General features: G+C 47.3%; 1 protein-coding gene across 6 annotated transcripts; it reads right to left on the bottom strand.

Annotated features, from left to right (window-relative positions):
* Positions 1-310: 310 nt before the first annotated feature.
* Pax6 (paired box 6) lies at positions 311-16,535 on the bottom strand. Of its 6 annotated transcripts, none has more exons than XM_026404660.2 (11): positions 16,526-16,535; positions 12,868-12,998; positions 12,047-12,088; positions 11,737-11,952; positions 10,813-10,978; positions 4,960-5,118; positions 4,367-4,449; positions 4,002-4,152; positions 3,788-3,903; positions 1,071-1,221; positions 311-396 (listed from the first exon to the last, which is right to left on the bottom strand). In XM_026404660.2, the coding sequence occupies exons 1-11, from the start codon at positions 16,533-16,535 to the stop codon at positions 311-313; spliced, it is 1,311 nt and encodes a 436-aa protein (XP_026260445.1). The 6 variants fall into 6 exon arrangements, with proteins under 6 accessions (XP_026260445.1, XP_077653615.1, XP_077653617.1 ...); XM_077797489.1 differs by having other exon boundaries at positions 11,845-11,952; XM_077797491.1 differs by having other exon boundaries at positions 11,938-11,952.
* Between the last annotated feature and the right edge of the window lie 3,730 nt (positions 16,536-20,265).

Raw genomic sequence — 20,265 nt, 5'->3', positions numbered from 1 at the left:
CAGATCAAACATCCATCCAGTCTACGTTGTTCTTTTTTTCATTATAACATACAAATGCCCATTTACAAATAATACACCAAAATGAATAAAAGTTTGGATACCAAAATGAAGATTTGTTCCAACTGATATTGTGCCTTCCATATGCAAAGGTCCTTGTTTCAAGTCCATTCCCCAGAAGTCCAAAACAGGACACAGTTGCAGAATGAAGTGCTTCTAACAGACATCTTTCTTTCTTTCCTGAACGTTCGACTGTTGTGTCCACATAGTCAGTGACTGAATTAACACAATTTCCTTTTTTTTTTTTTTTTTTTTACTGTAATCTTGGCCAATATTGAGACATATCAGGTTCACTTCCAGGAACTTGAACTGGAACTGACACCCCAGGGGAAATGAGTCCTAGAAACGGATGAAAGAAATAGACATTGTGGCTATTCTCCAGACATAAGCATGCAGTATGAATTTATAGGGTTTTTTAGATCTCTACGACTTTCTAACATTTTTTACTGTATTTAAAATTAAAAACATAGTTGAACAAACAAAAGCCATGCCTTCAGAAACTGGACAAGTTGTACACACATACTGAATCCTAGTGCCCCTAACCCAAAAGAAAAGAAAAAGATTCTACAGATACGTATGTATAGAACTTGACCTAGAAAAGCATCTTTGGAAGACTACTGTGGTACTTCCTAGTTGCAGTGGAAGGCACTGGAAGAGGAACTGGGAGATACAGAAGTGATCCAGAAAGCACCCAGAGTGCAGCTCAGTGGGCCCTCACCATAACACCTTTGGCTAAAACCTGTCCTCAGAAAGCTGAAACTTTCAGGCCTTGTCTTCGTACACAACTTCTGTTTTTCAGGAAAGACTACGTTTTTGTCTATACAGTGTTAAGTTATTCACTAGCCTGACTCAATTTTCCTTTTGAGTCCACTTTCCCAGGAGACAAGGGTAGAGAAGAGTTGAACACGCCCTGACACAAGCCAGGAGGTTCTTTTTAGGTAAACTGTGACTGCAGCACAGGGAGATCAGTACAGGCCGCCGCTGCAGCCGGCAGAGGGCGGAGGCTGGCTCACCTGTTGAAGTGGTGCCCGAGGTGCCCATGGGCTGACTGTTCATGTGTGTCTGCATGTGAGGGGGTGTGTAGGTGTCATAACTCCGCCCGTTCACCGAAGGGCTGGTGGGCAGCATGCAGGAGTACGAGGAGGTCTGGCTGGGGACTGGGGGCTGAGAAGAGAAAGGCAAACCCATGGTTACTGAGAAACCCAGTCACATTCCCAGTCTCCCTCCTCCCCAGGAACTCTGCCAAGAAGTCTGGTCATTGAAAATGCCTTCATGTAAACTTCCATATGAGAGATCCAAGGTTGGTTTTCCACTGGCCACAGCCAGAATAAAGCACCTGTTCATCAAACTTCTAGAGCACCATAAATGCAGATACCTGTCTAGCCGAGCAGTTGGCATTACCCAGACAGTGGTAGGACTTTTATCCATGTTTGTCTTTTATCTCTGATGGCATCTTTAGAGAACCCACAGCATGAGGACTTCCACTAAAGCACATCCTTTCTTCCTGCAAGTTTGTGTCTATTGGGGAATTCTGTGAACCCCCAAATTCCACATCCTAAGCTCTGGGGCAGAGAGCAGAGGGAGAAACTCCCAGCAAAGTTTGTCATAGGGACGTTGGGAACCTTTCACAGCTAGACTCCTGGGATTCAATAGTCTTTGAAGAAGCAGATTCAGGATGACCTCAGGTTAAAGCGGTCAGAAGTGTCAGGTAAGTATAAGACATCCCCATCCTGAAAATTAACTGTGACTTCCTAATGAATCCAAGAGCCCTGATTGAGTTGTATCCACAAAAGTGTGTTGCTACCCTCCCAAATGGTAGTGTTGAGGAGCTAGCCCTTTCTCCTAAGAAATAGGCAGAGTTGGAACAAGACCCGTCTTGAGCTTTGGGGGCTATTCCAGGACAGCAAAGTTGGGATGAATTAATAGAAGCATTATGTCAGCAACAAGAGAGATGATAGAACTATTCTGCTCTGCAAACAGAAGAGCTGCTGAACATTCCATGCCACATTCTCAAAGAGGGTGACACATCAGACAAATTTCAGAGGAAAATACCCGCCCTCTGCAAAATGGCTGAGGATTTTGGTCAACGAGATGAACATCTATTCATCTGACAGAACTAGACTGCCCCCCCCCACACACACACACATACACACGCTCCAAAATTCAAAAAACATTCTTGTCTAAACAGTAAAATTATTGATAATTTCTATTTTCTTTATGCTTCATAAATGCATGATTTTTAAAAGTCAATGTTTGAAATAAATTGACCTCATGTTAGTCTGTATGAGGGAACAACTCTAATGTAATAGCACTATCTATTTAAGAGTCTCTAATTGCTTTCTCATATACACATTTTGTTATCTTCACAGAAACCTGGATGTTGCTACAATACATAAAGCCAAACCAGACACTCTGTGGCCTTATTAAAGTCAGATGATGACTGCTAACGTCAAGTTCAAAGAGGCAAACAGGCCTTGAGGGCCCTGCCAGAATTTCATCTTGCATTTGTTTCTAATTCCTACAATCACTTCCCTTAGGCAACCTGACTTCTGGAAAATTCCAAGGCAGTTAAAGCAACACCAACTAATGGGCTGTTAATCCCTTAATTTACATCAATTGCACTATGGCCAATAATATCCAGATGCAATAAAAATAAACATGTGAATAATTCCTCTGAAGTTGCTTATCTAGCTGCTCCTCTATTAGTCTGAAGACTGTCAGACATTTATTTGTTGTTATTTGGATTTGAAATCCGGCAAAAGATGTTCAGTGGAGAATAAACAATCTGTATAACCCCAGAACTGTTTCCAGCAGGGGCTCTTGCTGGCCAATCTCACACCATCAGGCATCTCTAATTGTTGCACAAACAAGACCTCGGAAAGCCTCTGTAGAAGGCCCACCAGAAGACAGATCTGTTTTATTCCTCCCATCAAGAATCCATCCAGCAACAAAGGTCTAGTACATCTCACTTGCCTTATGCAACTTGCATTAGAAAGATCTAACCTTGTAGAGGGCCTAGCAATATAGGGACTGGTAAATACTTGGGACAGAATCAACAACAGGAGTGGGTTATTATACCACATGAATTGCATCAAGCTTTCCAAGCAGCTAGGAGTGCCACAAACTTGACACAAAATTAACAGCCAAGACACACACCATCTTCAGCAAATGCTTCCTATTATTTTTTTATTTGTAAGATGTAGAAAGAAAACTAACTTTTCCACCATATGAAGTCTATCTCACTGTGTAAACGTGAATCCCATTTCTAATCCATTTTTTCTTCCTAACTAGTTTATCACATATACCCTACATCATGTCCAAAATGCATATACACATTCCATGTTTATTAATATGAACACATTAGTATAAACCCAAATTTTATGAATATGAACCCCTTACTATTTCATAATTTGTCAGTATTATGCAGGTTTCACAGGCACCCAAACATGCCTCACTACCACCCAACATTATCAAGCTAACATGATGTTAAAAGGCAGATGAACTTGACTGAACAGGTCAGGCGTTTTGCTTGTGTTTTTTAAAGGCATGAATCAATCAATCAATCAATCAACTAAAAGAGATTGGATTGACTGTCTCAGACTTGACTGGTCAAGCTGATGACTGTCATGAGAAAGGCTCCCAAGGGTGCAGACAGCTGATGAGGTAGCAAGCCTTAACCCATTCCCAACCTCTGCTGGGCCCCTTCAAGAAAGCAGCCAGCCTCACTTACTTGCATAGGCAGGTTGTTTGCCATGGTGAAGCTGGGCATGGGTGGCAGAGCGCTGTACGTGTTGGTGAGGGCAGTGTCTGTTCGGCCCAACATAGAGCCAGATGTGAAGGAGGAAACTGCAGGGAGAGAGAAACGGCAGATCACCCTGGTGAGAGCCAGAGCCCACAGTAAACAGGATTAGACACATTTTTGGAGCATTAGTATTTCAAGTTACCAGGTGTGGTGGGTTGTGGAATTGGTTGGTAGACACTGGTGCTGAAACTACTGCTGATGGGAATATGACTAGGGGTGTTGCTGGCCTGTCTTCTCTGATTCCTCAGTTTTTCCTCTCTTCTCCATTTGGCCCGTCGATTAGAAAACCATACCTGGACATGGGATGGAGCAGGTTAGTCCAGTGCCTGCTCCCAGCGCAACCCCATGGTTGGCACCTCCACAACCACCCTTCCCCAACCCACATGGCAGCAGACTGCACCTGTTACTCTTTACATAAATTAATGGCACTCCTTTGAAGCATCTTTGTCTCCAGAAAAAGTATATGGGATGAATCACAAACTATGAAACCACATAGTTGCTGGGTACCTGTATTCTTGCTTCAGGTAGATCTATTTTGGCTGCTAGTCTTTCCCGGGCAAACACATCTGGATAATGGGTTCTCTCAAACTCTGAAAGAGTAAGTTGATTTTATATGTTGGGCCAGAACTACACAAAACATGTGAACCAAGCCCAGGATCAAGCTGATTCCTGCCTCCCCACTCCTATCACCTCTTTTGCCTATTTGTGTTGACTGGACTTGGAAGGACTTTCCCACCAGAACTAAGTTACATTTTCTCTGTAAAGATATTCAATGAAAAAAAAAAAAAAAAAGATATTCAACAACCCTTCTGTGTCCTGAAATAGCCAAGTTATCATTTTTCCTTTATAAGTCAGACTTTTAGTCTTTGGATTATTTGTAGATGAAAAGAAGAAAGAAAACACACACGTGCACACACACACACACACACACACACACACACACACTGAAAAGATGCCCAGAGGAAGAAAAAAAGACAGAAAGAAAAAAGAAACCTTTTCAGTCCTCTATGCAAAGGGCCCTGGCTAAATTTAGCTCTTTGTACTGAAGATGTGGCATTTACTTTGATTTACTGTTTCTCTACTTTGAAAAATCCCATCACCTTTCTCCAGGGCTTCAATCTGCTCTTGGGTAAAGGATGTTCTATTTCTTTGCAGCTTCCGCTTCAGCTGAAGTCGCATTTGAGCCTCATCTGAATCTTCTCCATTGGAACTGATGGAGTTGGTATTCTCTCCCCCTCCTTCCTGTTGCTGGCAGCCATCTGGAACAAAAAGAATAGGAAGATAAGAAAAATTTGGAGCTTCCAAAAGGGGTCTGCAGCATTGGTAGCAGAGTGGTGGACACAGCTACCTTCCAAAAGGGGCCCCGATATACAGTCAGAAACTCCAAGAGCAGTGTATTCTGACAGTCCCCACAAAACATTTCCAAGCTAACTGTCAGGCTTCTTTTAATGAATTACCTGAACAACACTGATTACCTGACTACTATTTCCTTTCTCTCTGTTTTTACCAAGCTGAGACTAGACAATATACAAGCTAAATAGCAGTTCTTTGAATGATAAAATGAGTACTAAAGTTTCCAATCAAAATGATCTTTCATAAATAACCCTACTCCCCAAATGTCTCACCCAGCTCCCTTTTCCTACAGAATGTATTTACCTATGGCTGTGTTGGGAAAATAGAAGAGTGATGTTCAAGATTTCAGCTGATCTATAATCAGTAATTCCTATCTAATCAATTAGATGTTGATAGGTTTGTAGAAAATGCTATTAAGAAACCAAACCAAGCTTGTAATCTTTTTAAAAAAATATTTATCTAGTTTTTATTTGAATTCTGCACAGTCAATTTCATTTTAAAGGTTGTGAATTTAGAAGTGCTCGCATTGTTCTGCAGTTTTATTCAACTATTGTATGAGTGCGCTTCGCCTTGACACCTATTACGAGCACAGCTGTAATTATATCATCACCAAGAACAGGCTATAATTGCTGAAAATGGAATTTTATATTTAGATAAAAGGACTGTCCATTCTTTGTAATGTGTTGCACCAGAGAAAAGTAAGATTTCTTTTAAATTTTTAACGTGTAATTTTAAAAAAGAAATAGTAGCGAGTTCACTAACTAGCTAAATATGCTATGCTGCAGCTGAAACCTTGGCATATCATTTAAGTGGTACATTTTTAATTAGGGCATTTCCACCACTTTTAATGTAATTTCTATCATTAAACAGGGGAAAGTTTTATTGTTTTCCCTTGCTGCTTGGATGGTGAGATGTGCACTTGGGCTAGATGTCTCTGCCTTGCACCTTGCCTGTGAGGTCACATCCTGTGTGAAGGGAGGGACTCAGGCCCTGGTTGGGCCTCTGGGGCCATTGTAGGCTAGGTCCTCGATCTTGATTCCTGAGGACCCTGAGGGATACTAAGAGGGGCTGCCAGCTCCTGATCCTAGAAACTTGGCCAGTTGCAGGGGTGGGCGGGGTGGGAGGCCTTGGTGGGAATCGACTTGGCCAGGAATATCATTTATAACCTGGAGACAATAGGCAGTGCCTTCAAAGAGTTCAGGGAATTGTGACAGGATCTAGTGGGATCTTTTCAGGAACTTTGAAATGTTTTAAAACCCCAACTTTCTCCCCCATTTAAACAGGCGGATTCATCGGCACTGGCCACCATATGGGCCCTTGGAGATCTATTGAGATGACCACCAACACTTGAATAGCGAGGGGCTGCTTTTCAGCGCCACACAATGCCCCGTGAGTAAGGGAAACTATTAAACTCCTGGGGCAGGAGCGTTGGCAAACTTTCGTGGGCAGAATTTTGAGGCCACAATGAGCACGGACAACAAAAGGATTCTCTTGAGGCGTGCAGCGGGCCACATTGTGTTACAAGAAGCCCAGTCAACAGACTTTTCAGCGAAGTGTGTTAACCCCTCGGCTCTGGTATCATTAATCACTGTCCGAAGAACGGGCGCCTCGGTGCTATTTAGGGCGCTTGGCTGGGGGGATGGAGGGTGGATGGGGGGCCAGGGCAGGGAATGGAGAGAGGCAGGGAGGGTGGCTGCGGACCACAGCCGGGTGGGGGGTGGCGGGAAGGCGGAGGAGGAAGACCAGAGGGCGGGGTGAGAGAGGGAACTGGAGGGTGGGGAGGAATAGAGGGAGATGGAGGGAGAAAGGGCTCCAAAGAAATGAGCCCAGAAAAGTATAAGAAGAAAGGTCAGAAAAGAATGCTGAGAGGGAAAACAGACAAGACAGGGAGAAAAGGAGGAAAAGGAAGATAATGGAGGGAGACTGTATTAGGAAACAATGCGAGGCTCTCGCGCCCAAGTGTCTTGAGAGTTTTCTAAGCGCTTTTTCAGGAGAAGTGAAGAGTGCCCCGCGCCCCGCCGCCATTATTTTTTGGGTTCGCTGAACCAGGAAGACTAGAAACAGCCCTTTCTGACCAACTAGACAGGCCCATCGGTGGAGGCCCCACCCTAGTCCCTGTTCTAGCACATTAGATCTTGCCAATTAAACAAAGCTGCCAGGGTCTCCCTCAGAAGACCCCTGCAGATAGCGTGCTCTGCTTCACTCTGCTTCTCTGACATCCTCCTGATTTTAAAGCATGGAACTTGATATTCACATTCATTCATTCTCATTCATATTCATATTCTCTCTCTCTCTCTCTCTCTCTCTCTCTCTCTCTCTCTCTCTCTCTCTCTCTCTCTCTCTCCTTCCGGGGCTCACACACTCTTACACTTGCAGGGCCCCTCTTTCGCTGATATGCGCCTACAGCCTGACCTCTAAGGGGAGAAGTCAACCGGGTTAGGGGAACTCGATTTTGAACCTTAAAAAGGAAAAAGAAAAAAAAAAAAAAGTGGAATTAGAAGCCAGCCAGGGGAACGCCAGGGCTGCAAGATTCCTCCGTGAAGGCGCAGATGGAGCTTTTGCTACTTTAAAAGTAGCAACTCTTTTAGTCCAGCAGTGACAAAGTGACAAAGTGGTCACTCAGATTGGGAGCCTTTTTTTTTTTTTTTTTCATTTAGTGGATTTACTTTTACCCTTAAACCTTTTAACAAAATAAAGCTAGAAGTTGGATTTTGAATTTCCCACATGATAGACGTAAGTGGCGGACAATTAAGATATCTTCTTTAAAAGGAGCCCCCTCGGAGCCGCGCAAAGAAGGGGCCTTCAATGGGCGCCGTCCACCTTCCAGCCTAATCCGTGAGAAGGCGAGTGAAAGCGCCTCCCATTATCCCAGCCCCAGGACCATCTGACGCTGGGGATAGGATTTGTTTCCTGGAAGAAGGAGAGGGGGGTGGGAGACGCTGGGAAATAAAATCATTCCTTAGTTTCTTAGTGTCTTAATCAGTGAGGCGGAAAACAAGCAAGAAAAGATAGCAACCCGGTTGCGGCACCTTTTCAGCTCTGGAGCGCGGATCAAAACATTGTAGCATCTGTTGAAAGAGAGACTGACTAAATCCTATAGAGGGCTTGGGTATTGGGAAGGGGGGTGAGGGGAGGAGATAAGACACTGTCTCCGTGATCCCTAAAACCACCAAATCGCTGGAGAATTGGGTCTGGATAGAGTTGTATCTTGTTGTTGTCAGCCCACGTCGTCACGATTTTATTCACAGCCGCATGGCGTTGATCAGATGGAAACCATATTTGTCTCCCTCTGAGACCTAACCTCGCCTTATGCTTTTGGAGTAATGGACTCTTTTAAACCCAAGAACAGCTTCCCGGACTGGGAAAGGGGACCAGGGAAGGGGGGGGGGGCCTCTTAGCGCCAAAAGGCGGGAGGATTTCCCCGGGAATGTGAGCAGAAGCTCGCCACCCGTGCCCACGCCCCCCTCCATCCACGACTTGGTTAAGCTCGGTTCGCACCACGCGTCCTCCCCACTGAGCGGGGACCGCGCAGGTAGCCTAGGAGAAAATGCACGAGTGGGTTGGTTTTTGGGGGGTGTTTTTTTTTTCTTTTCTTTTTTTTTTTAGAAGTGGGTTGGGGTTGGCAGCTGACAACCCGGAATTCTCTAGCAACTAGACGCCTGAAAGTTACAGAACTCCTGAACTATCGCCACCTCCAATCCAAGCGTCACTACCAGGCCCTGGTAGTTAGGTTCTCACTTCCTGCCCTACTACTGGGACGAAAATCTGCCTAATCAGGCGCCACCTCTAATGGAAGCTGCTGCCCTTGGCTTCTGTCTGGGAGAGGGGCTCCTTCCATGTGCCCCAAGTAAACACGATCCCTCATTCTAGGCCAGAGTGAAGGTTTGAGGCTCTGCCCTTCCAGGCCTGGGCCCGGCGCCCTCCCAAGACATCTTGGACCAACTGTGCCAGAATCTAGGCGAGGGAGGGGCCAAAAGGACTTCAGATTACTGGGGAGAGAGGGGTGGACCGTAGGGAGAGCAAAGAGCATTGCTTGGGTGTGTCCAGTGTGTGCACGTGGGAATCCTACAGTTCCAAAGGTCAGGCAGGGGTGGGGTTGTCTACACTCAGCCAGGTCACTGGCTAGTCTCACTGGAGGCAGGAGGGGGCCTGGACCAGCGTGCGTGCTGCACTCCCGGAGACCATGGGTTCGAGGCCCATGCGGGAGGGGTCCCCAAGGGAGCCAGGCTCCGCGCGTCAGGAGGCCTCGAGCGGCCAAGCGACCGCGCTGGGAAACAAGAAGCGAGCGCTTTGCTCCCTATCTTCCCAGTGTCCGTCCTATATTGTTTTCTGCTCTTAAAACTGACATGTCTAATTGGCAATTGGTGCCGAATCGTGTCCAGAGGTCTCTTGTGGAACATTTCTACAGCTGTCTCCTTCAACTAGACGCTTATTCATGTCGCCTTAATGAGAAACAAAACGTTCTCTAATGAGCAATTACAGAGCGACAGGATTGTTCCCATAACAAATTCTTGCGAGTGACAGAAGCATCCTTTGTACCAGATATTTCGCATACTGTTACCGATTTTCCCTTCCCTAGCCCGGCTCGGGAGAGACCCAGGGCACCCGAAGCTCGTCCGAGAGTGCACGGACGCGCCGGCAACCCAGTCTCGGTCCCTGCGCGACCGCCCCTGGCCCTGAGCCCCCAGGCTCCGTTGTGCTCCCGGGAGTGAGACGCCACGTCCCATTATCCTGCATATTATCTCCTTGTCACAAGGACAACAAATACCGATTAATCTTCGGAGTAAACTGTTTCCTAGTCTTGACCAAACTACCTCGGTGTGTGTGGGGGGGGGGAGGAAAGCCAGCCGACCCCCTTTCCCACCCGCCCCTCTTCCTTCATCGGTTCTCACAGATCCTGGGACGTTCCAGCTCCCACCTCTCCTCCCATTCCAGGAGGCACTCCGGGAACCCTGAAGTCTTCTCACCCCACCACTTGTAAACAATCGCCACCCACAGAGTGAGAACTGGGGGCCCAAATGGGTGAAGAAGGGAAGAGCAAGAAGGGTGGCTTGTTTTAACTGGGAGACCACCATTGCCTATGCCTGTCCTCTCTTCCTCCACGGGGCCCAGCATCTCCCTGCTCACCTTATTATATGCACCTTACTCATAGTCACATAATTTGTCAATTGCAGTAAAAAAAAAAAATGATACAACTATTTACCTCACAGTCTGTCAGTGTGTTAACTTGTCACACTTTTACAGCAAGGGGGCTTCCTGTGCATTTTAATGTCAAATTTGAATAGGACACAGTGCCTTGAGCTTACATGCACACACATACTCCTACCCACAAGGACACCCGCGCGTGCTTGCACATACACACACGCACCAACTTCATACTACTCTTGACATACATAACCTCATATTCTCAGGCCAACAAGATGGTTCAACAAACACCACCTACATACAATGCAATTTGATATGTCCCAGACCTTGGAATCCAGTCTCCCACTGCATTCCTCAAACACAGAAGCCCAGAGGAGGAAAAGGTTGGGGGAGAAGGGGATGGGCAAGAAGGGGTTGCACTTGTGGAGTTTGGAGAATGGCTACTTGGGTTTTACCTTGCGTAGGTTGCCCTGGCACCGAAGTCCCAGGATACCAACCCGGGCGGGTGCCCCAGCTTCCGGTCTGCCCATTCAACATCCTTAGTTTATCATACATGCCGTCTGCGCCCATCTGTTGCTTTTCGCTAGCCAGGTTGCGAAGAACTCTGTTTATTGATGATACCTGCAAATCAAAGCAAAATCAAACCAAATTGTAGGGTCTCTTGAAGACACAGACACCCTGTCTTAAGTACCATCTCAGTTCTCCCACAGTTTTAAAGAATAACCCTCAACACATTAAAAAGCTCCCAGCCTCTCTACCATAGTGAGCGAATTTACACCTATATCTAGGAAAGATGAATAGCCATCATTTTGGTTATGGAAATTGAGTTTGGTTGAGAGTTGGGGGACTTGGGGAGTAGAAGCCTTCACCTTAGCCAGGTGTCTCTGATATTCTAATTCATACAATTACTTTGTTTTGTTTAAAGACTTCCCAGTGAAAGGTTTAGACTTGGTTGGAGATTTCTTTCATTTTATTGGTTTTATATTGGAGCAGAAATGGATGTATAACATCTGAAAGAGGGTTCAGGCAGGTGTGTTTGGAGGAAATTAGAATCTGTTTTTTGTTTTCCTTGTTGATTCAAGTGCCCTTCCCCAGCGCCTCTACCCTAGGGTTTACAGCATGCAAATGAAGTGAACAACTCCTCACACTTGACTCCTATTTTCCAGACAGTCAAAAAAGAAAAGAAAAAGAAAAAAAAAAAAACTCAGGGCACTCCACTTACTATCCCCAGGTACAGAGGAGATGTGTGTAAATCAGGGAAGAGACATTGAAAGAGAGACACTGGGAGGGAAGGGAGTGAGAAAAAGTTAAGATCGAGATGCCAAAGAGGAGAGTGTGGAGCTTAGGGCAGGTAAGATAAATGTTCTCATTGAACTTACACTTGGTATGTTATCGTTGGTACAGACCCCCTCGGACAATAATCTGTCTCGGATTTCCCAAGCAAAGATGGACGGGCACTCCCGCTTATACTGGGCTATTTTGCTTACAACTTCTGGAGTCGCTACTCTCGGTTTACTACCACCGATTGCCCTGGGTCTGATGGAGCCAGTCTCGTAATACCTGCCCAGAATTTTACTCACACATCCGTTGGATACCTGCATAGGGGAAGTGGACAGAAAACCACATTATTAATAATTTCAAGACAAAAATAAAATTGTTTAAGTATGCATTAAACAATGACAAGCTTACGTTTTGATTGTCCAGCACTTGGACTTTTGCATCTGCATGGGTCTATAACACAAAAATATACCTTCAATGGTACGAGAACTTACTGTAGAGAGCTTTTTTTTCTTAAAATTACATTTGTAGCCCTAAAAACTACAAATATGATGATACTTGCAAACATTTTGAACTCATTTTTATTTTTAAAAAAACTGTTTTCCTAAACACTGCCTGAAGATGCATCAAAACGGAAGTCAATTTGCTTTTTTTGTATGTGTTTGCTGATCTTGCTTTAAAAGTGGTTTTTATGTTTTAAAGAGCAAAAGGGAAAATGAGCAAAATTTTTACTTTTTTTTTTTCCTTGAAAACTTGCTCAACTGAGCAAATGTGAGTTAAGGAGGGGTAAATGGCATTTGTCATTTAAATCTATATATTCTTCATAAACATGAAGAATGCAATCAAATATCTTAAAGCCCCAGGTACGCATGGGATGGGGAGAGGGGGATGAAATTATGCCAGTTTATGTAACTCAGCTCATTACAGTTCATAAACTGTTACCACAATAAATGTCCTCACCAAATGATAAGAGGTTTTTTAAAAAATTTCACACGCAATTTTTTTTTTTCTTAAGCAGATGGATTAACTTATGTAACTGACTCAGGTTGAAAGAGATAGGGAAGGATGGTGGAAGGAGAGGGAAAAGAGGGAAGGTAGGGGAGTGGGGTGGGGACTGGGGTGGGTGAGGGTGGGGTTCCATAATTAGCAGTGTTTACAGTAAGAAATGAAGAAAGGGCGCTCAGAGTGGAGGGCCGCGGGGGCGGCTAGTGGGGCGGCGCCGGGAGGATCACCTGCAGAATTCGGGAAATGTCGCACGGCCGGGCCCCGCTGTGAGCTAGCTCTACGATCTTCTGCCGGGTGGAGTCCGGCAGTGGCCGCCCGTTGACAAAGACACCACCGAGCTGATTCACTCCGCTGTGACCTGAAGAAAGGGAGAGGAGTGGAGAGGAAAAGAAAGGAGAGGAGAGAAAAGAGGAGACGAGGAGGACGGGCAGGAAGGAGAAGAAAAGGGAGTGGGGAGAGGAAGAGAGAAGAAGGAGGAAAGAGGAAGGAAGGAGGGAAGGGAGGAGGGAAGGGAGGGAGGAAGGAAGGAAGGAAGGAAGGAAGGAAGGAAGGAAGGAAGGAAGGAAGGAAAGTAGAAGAAGAAGACGACAACCACAATGCATCCTCAGTTCCCTGCCAAACCATGCCAATCTCAGATGTCAGGTCCTTGATATTCATCAAAGAAACCACACCACCAACAGGACCACCAGCCATGCAGGACAGTAGGCAGGCCAGTCCAAAATACAATCTATTCCTTCCCACGGGATTGCTGAAGGACCAGACACATATCAACGGACAAGAACACATGTACCCCACTACCGACCCCATCCCATCAACACTCCCAGCCCACTGCCCCACTTCATAAACACTTCAGCCAGCCTCTGAACCCACAAGGTGCCAACAGCTGGCCCTAAAAATCTCCTCCCAAAGACTCCCTCTGAGTGTCATCACAAACCGTGGATTCTACAGAGCCTAGACTGAACCTCCAAGGTCTCTGCAGTGTTGGAACAGGGATCCTTACAGCCCTGCAGCGCTCCCAGAAACGTTTGCGTCACGATCTAAACTCTGTCCAAGGCGCGGCACAGCACCGGGGTTTGTATTGTATTGTTTTGTTTTGTTTTAATAGATGGGAAAGGAGAGGAGTGGAGAAAAACCAGAGTGACAAATCTGTGGCTAGTGAACCCCAATCTAGGTCTCCACGCCTCCACAGCAGGCAAGAGGGTCAGACCCCTGCTTGGCTCCAAGCAGAGTGGTCCACCTGCCGCAAGTGGGGCCGAGAGCCCGCAGTCTTCGCACCGGCTACTGCTAGCTGCTGGACTCCGCCCTCCCCTCAGCCGAGAAAACATATTAGCAAAAAGATGAAAAACAGAAAAGAGAAAGACATCAGTGTCCCCCAACCTTCCTTTATCTTGTGTCTCACAACCTCATCCCATTGTCTGATCTTAGAGAATGGGGCGAGGAAGAGAGCACCTTTTCTGTAGCCCTCTCCTCAGAAACCACAGACTCGCAAATAAAAGCCAAACCCCAATTTCCACTTCCTTAAAAATCTCCAACCTGCAGCCCCGACTCTAGAGTGCAGCCCTCCCAGGAGAAGATGTGGCTCCCTGCTCGGCTCTTCTCTTCTCTCTTCTCTCTTCTCCTTGGAGCCTCCTGATAAATTGACTCCAGGAGCCTGAGCTTCTTAGCAATAAATAAGCTCCAAATATAGAAGAGGGGGGAAAATATGATGAGCCTCTCTGACATTTGTCTTTAAAATAAAACTAGCTGCACGTCAAGTTTGAGCTTAATTTCTGGAAATAGGCGGAAGTCGCTCCGGATCATGCATGGAAGGCTAATTGAAAAGATCAGTCGGGGCGCTTGTGGCAGCCTTGTCACTTTGTGACAGTGCTCCGCTCCGGGAAATTGCATCGTCACGACAAACGGGACCGTGATAAAACGACCCTTTCCGTCCCTATTTGTAGATCACTCAGACGAGATTGAACTGCACTCATTTCCCCTTCGAGGGGAGCCGCGTTTTCAGGATAGCCCAAGGCTCGGGGCTGGGGGGGGGGTGGTCACTGAGGGGGGGGTTGGAGCCTCAACTCTATGAGAAGTGACAGGCGTTTGGGAGATCTGGGTTCCGGCCGGGGCAAGCGCAGGCCGGGACATTGATGGGACACCGCTTCTCCAACAAGGCCTAGCCTGTGCTTCCGGTTTCCACTCAATTCCCTTTATTGCCTTCCTTTGCTTCCCAACTCCTGTCTACCGCTCCAGCTGCTGAGGCCCACCTCTGGGCAAAAGGAGCCTTTATGTAAAAAGAAAGGCTGTCCCCTCTAGAGAAACCAAGACTTCCCCAATTTCCTGCCTAGCCAGGCAATTCCCAGTCTACGAATGCCAATGCAGTGTGAGTTCGCCTAATCTTAGACCTCCCTCCTTCTCCCCCACTGCAAAAATAATGTGCCTGCCACCTCCGTAGCCACGGACGGCGGGTGCCGGCCCAGGAGACTCCAGGGCCCGGGCGCCTCTGCCAGCATCGAAATGGCAGCGAGGAAGCGTAGCTCTAAATTCCCCTTCAGAGGTTAAGCCTCAATCATTGTGTCCCTTCCCTAGGGACCGCTGGCGCTCTCGCCCAGTGGCGATGATTATGCGCCTAGAATTCGACCGCGAAGCATCTAATAAGAAAACATATGGTGTCAATTTGGATGCTCCGCGCCTTGCGCACACCCGGGAACTAGCAGCACAAAGCCCTGCGGGCCGTCCTGCGACCCCGCGCCCCTCGGAGCCCGCCGGCCTGGCCGGAGCGGCAAAAGCTCACGGCTTTGCGCCCGGGCCCACCCTAGAGCTTGACGCTGGGGAATCTGAGCTCCAAGAGCAAATCTCCACCACCTTTGTGCCCTTTGCTGAGCTTCGCGCCCAGCATCCCCTGCGGCACCAGGGGGCGACCAGCGCCTCCAGAAGAGATAGTTCAGGCACTGGGGAGCGTCTTAAGTCTTTGCGTTTAGAGAGGGGCAGGTTGCTAGAAGACCTAGGCCTCCCACACTCCCAGTACAGTTGTATCCTGAAGCCATGTATTGATCCTAACCTCAACTGGGCCTAGCTTCACTGGGCCTGGAGGCCACTAGGTCCTAGCTCTAAGATAGCCCTGCTGCATACCAGCACCTACCGACTAAGCAGGAAGGTGGGTGGGGGCCCCAGGGGTCTGGCAAGGGAAAAAAGGCAGGCACAAAAGCAGGGGACTGAAAGGCACTTCGGGCCTGGGAAGATCAAGACCCACGCAGTTGCCGCTACCAGGGCAGGATTTCTCCAGTTACTGGGAGTAGCCTCTACCCTCTTTGCAGACCCAGTAAACCCTGCTCTGGTGGGCACCCTGTAACAGCTCCATGGTGCGGTTTACCACCTCCACCCGGCTCAGGCCTGGGTGCTCGGCTCCCCTTCCCTTCTAGGCCCAGGCCGAGGTAGAGAAGGGAGGAGCTGCACTAAGAGTGACTAGGGGAGGGAAGCCCCCCACCCGCCCTGTCGGTGGAGACTTTCCGTCTTGGCTAAGCCTAAAGGGGCCTCCTTCTGGTCGCGCCACCGGGAGAAGCCTTCGCCCCGCCCTGTTCAGCCCAGCCCCTCTCTCTGGGGTCAGAGCCCGGGCAGGGGCGGGGAGGGGGGTGTGAGTTACAGGATTTGGGGGGGGGATGGGGTTTCTCTACCGCAGCTTCGAAAACTCGGGCGGGCTGTTCTGAAGAGCCCATCCCCTACTCTTCCAGGATCTAGAACAGCAGAGTGAACAGCCTCCCCTCACGGGCTACCGGCGCAGGTCTCGGGCCTCTTCCCTCCGGCAGGCTGCTTGGCCAGCACTGGCGCCGCGAGCCTCTGCGCCCTCCCCTGAGCCGCGGGTCCGCGCCTCCAGCCTGAAGTCCGCGAAGGACCTGAGGCACTTACTGTTCTGCATGCTGGCGCTGGCTGGGGGCCACGGGATCCCACGGGGCTCGAATATGGGGCTCTGTTAGCAAGAAAACAGGAGTTAATACTAGGCCGCTGCACCAGGTAGGCCTGAACTCCCACCGAGGAAGACCTTGGGCCAGTACAGGGGAATACTCTTAAGAAATTGATCCACTCAACCGCTTGGGGCGATCTTAGGGTCATTTAGCTTTGCCCTCCAGTACATGCAAGATCTATCCTTTGGGCTTCGAATAAACTACTCCAATATATCCTATCCGTTCATCCCAGATTCTTTAGTTCACCCTCTAATCCGGAGAAACAGTGACCTGATTTTAATTTTTTTTCTTCCATTTGAACTATATAGTGAAGAAGCATTCTGAAATAGTTTGACTCTAAGGTTTTGAAACCCAAAGCAGCATTGCAGAACTTGCCTGAAATCTGTGATGTCTGTCCACTCTTATAATGAAAGGCCTCACACATCTGCGCTCCCCTAGTTAAAGTCTTCCCCCTAAGACAAAACAGAGGGAGAGAAAGGCAGGTGAAACTGTGGCTCAAAAGCATAGGTAGATGGACTCTCTGAGCCCTGCTCTCAGGACAAAACAGTGCATCCAGGACTCAATCACTCTGCGTTACATCCATATTTCCAGTGGCTTCTCCCACAGAAATCCCTACACCTTGGGAAAGACTGCTCTGGCCTGGCTTGGGAAAATTGGAGAATCTAAAGAGTTGGGGTCCCACTTTTGAAAAAATATCAAGAACCAGGAAAAGGGGGAGGGGAAACTAGAGGAACAGTGGAGAAAAGAGTAGAGCTGGGGAAGAAAGGTGACTACTACCTGAAGTTTGAAGGTAAAAAAAAAAAAGAAAAGAAAAAAAAAGTGGGAGACCTCCAAGAACTTCCTGGGGCCTAAGGCCACAGGTTGGAGTAGTTTGGAGGGCTGCAGGCAATAGGCCTTCCTTCTTTGAGGATTTTCACCACCTTAGCTGTCCCAAGACTCCCGTAGCCAACTCTGGTTACCCCTTTATCCTTCAGTTTCCTCAACAGCTTGTTAGTCAGGGTCCCATTCTTCATCTATCTTGCAGTCCTCCTGGGACTTTGCAAGTGATAAGCCCAACTTTTTCTCCCAAACCTCACTTACTGTGATTAACTTCCCTTTTGGTGTTTAGATCTTCCCCCCTTTTACAGTACTGTGACACACGCTGTCTACCGCGCCTTACTGCTTTAAAAAGTACGAACAGGAGGGGGTGAGCGTGGTCGACAAAGCCTACAGACAGCGAACAATGGCTTCTATTCTCTGGCTCTCCCAAACCCAAAGAGCAAAACTGAGACTCCCTAACCAGCAACACAGCTTCCAACCAAACGTACCAACAACTCACGAACTCACAAAGGGAACAGAGGGACGCTTCTCTCACTTAACCCAATGTGGGTCTCCAAGACTTGCCCTCCACCACTCCTTCCCTACCTTTCCATAAGAAGGTTCTTGGGATGGAGGCAGTGCAGAAAATAGAAAAGTAATTTCTTGTTATAAATATCTAGAGGTAATTGTGTTACTGGTGTGAGTTGTTAGGGGCTGTAAAAAGATACAACGGCACGGTGGGGAGCTCAATTGGGAAGGGAGAGTTACAATAAAGAGCCCATTCAAGAGGTTTGCAAAAAAAAAAAAAAGTAAAATAACAAAATAGTCACAGCATCATTTCTCTTCATTTAAAAAAATCATTCTTTTTCCTGCGATTATTATTAATTTTGCCTGCCTACAAAGAATTCCAAGAAGCACATTTTTCTCTTCAAGGCCATTTGTGGTATTAAAAAAAAAAAAAACTAGTTGGAAGGCAGCTTAAATCCACAAAAACAAACCAAAGATGAGTAGTTTTTCTCAGCCTGGTAAATATTAGCCACAGCAGAGGGCTACTTAGTTACCCCTAGCTAGGCTGGCTCTTCAATGCCTCCCTCTTGTCTCATTCCCTACATCCATAGTCATGCCCCAACAGGCAGAAACATCAACTCTGACCAGAATCCCCCCCTGCATCCCCCCAACACAAATGTGGGACTCAAGCTGCAAAAGGTAGCAGGTGGGAGAAAGGGAGTGAAATTTCCCATGGACTAGTAAAACTTGATGAACTTCTCTCTGTAACACACACTGTACAGTCACAACTAAATGCCCCCATCCCAGCTGTTACCTTCTTGATACCATTTTGAGATTTTTTTTCTAGCCGATCCCTGAAGGCCTAGCTGGTTAATTTTCGAAGCAGCTGGGAAGGTGATAGCATTTCAAGTTCCGGTTCTGCTCCATTCCCACCCTTCTCTCAGCTAAGAAGCTATCTAATTACTTAAGTAATCGTTAACACTTTGTGCAAAAGCAGCCAGGGGAACAGTGCACACAGACACCCGGAAGCAATAGTGTTCTCAGAAGCAAGAGCCCCCCAGCTCCAACCCAAGCTCCCCAACCCAGGCTGGAGCTCTCTACAACCTTATGGAGGCCACAGACCCACATCCAGAATGCAGAAGTCTCCAGAAATCTCAGTCACCCAGGCCTTGGTCCACAAGGCCACTAGGCCACTGCCCCCCTCCCTGTCCCCAATATAAACTTCAGCTTTCAAATGGTGCTGTTGTTTTAATTACTTAATTCACAAAATCCATCCAAAAACTCCTTAGCTGGCCTTAAGGGGAGAACTCGCTCTGGATCCTCCCGCCCCCGGCCCCCAGCCAAAGAATAATTAGCAATTAGGATGACAAAGTTTTACTCTCTAGGGCCAAATAAGATAACAACTAATCAAATTGCCTTCCCGACGTATGCAAAGGTCACCAGCTATAAAAATGTAATGTCAGCAGTAACAACTATTATTTCTCCTCGGTAAACTTGCCAGGCTTACAAGCACTTTGCTTTTCATTTCATTTTCTGCTTATACCCCCTTTTCAAACCTTCCCAAGTTCGAGTTAAACACCCAAAATGGCTTAGAGAGCTTGGGAGAGTATGAGGAAAAAAAGAAAGAAAGAAAGAAACCACGTTTCACTTTGTTTTTAAACTTTCTAGAAATCACTCACGACTGAAGGGCCAGGGTTTAGCACTCGAAAAAGAAAGCATTTCCACTTGAAATTCAACTCCATTTCCCCCAATTACACTTGCTAAAATTCAGGGCTATTATGGCGCAGGGAGACTGAGAAAATCTGCACAGGGAAAAGAGGCAACAACTTTATGAACTTTGAAAAGACACTTTTCTCCTGGGGTCTTAGAATCCCAAAACTCTCGAATTACTTAGACTAATTATCTGGGGAGAGTATGTGATCAGACTAGGGGGAAAGCTAATGCTTTCATATAGATTTTTTTTTTCTGCCACACAAAGAAAAAAACATCAGAATTTTAAATACAAAAAAAAAGCAAAAAAAGCAAACCACCTTTCCAGCTCGAAACTTGTTGAAATGGTAACACGGTGCGCGGCTAGGTCAGAGGAAGACGAGGAAAAATACCCACCGAGCGTTGGGGGCCTGAGCATTGAAACACCCCAGCTTTCGCGGGGCGGGGGAGAGAGTTGGGGGAAGCCGGAGGAGCAGAGTTTTCAAGTCCGAGCTCCTCGCTCAAGTTAGGCTGGAGGAGAGAGCCCGGGGGCTTGATGGAAGCTGACAGTCCTCCAGCTAGGCTCTGTGCTCCATCGGAGCGCGCATCGGATCGCCTCGGCCTGGTGTCTTCCTTCCCGGCTCACGCTCGCTCGCGGTTTCTGCCTCCAGCGTGGGACTGCCTCGCCGA

The sequence above is a fragment of the Urocitellus parryii genome, chromosome 4, assembly GCF_045843805.1.
Source record: "Urocitellus parryii isolate mUroPar1 chromosome 4, mUroPar1.hap1, whole genome shotgun sequence".
In the NCBI taxonomy this organism is placed as follows: domain Eukaryota; kingdom Metazoa; phylum Chordata; class Mammalia; order Rodentia; family Sciuridae; genus Urocitellus; species Urocitellus parryii.
This window is presented reverse-complemented; position numbering and strand designations above follow the sequence as displayed.

Coding starts and splice junctions, on each gene's coding strand:
- Pax6 (XM_026404660.2), bottom strand. Junction 10,979..11,736: donor CCAACGATAACATACCAAGT/GTAAGTTCAATG, acceptor TTTGATTTGCAG/GTATCATCAATAAACAGAGT. Junction 1,222..3,787: donor CAAACAACCTGCCTATGCAA/GTAAGTGAGGCT, acceptor TTCTCTTCTCAG/CCCCCAGTCCCCAGCCAGAC.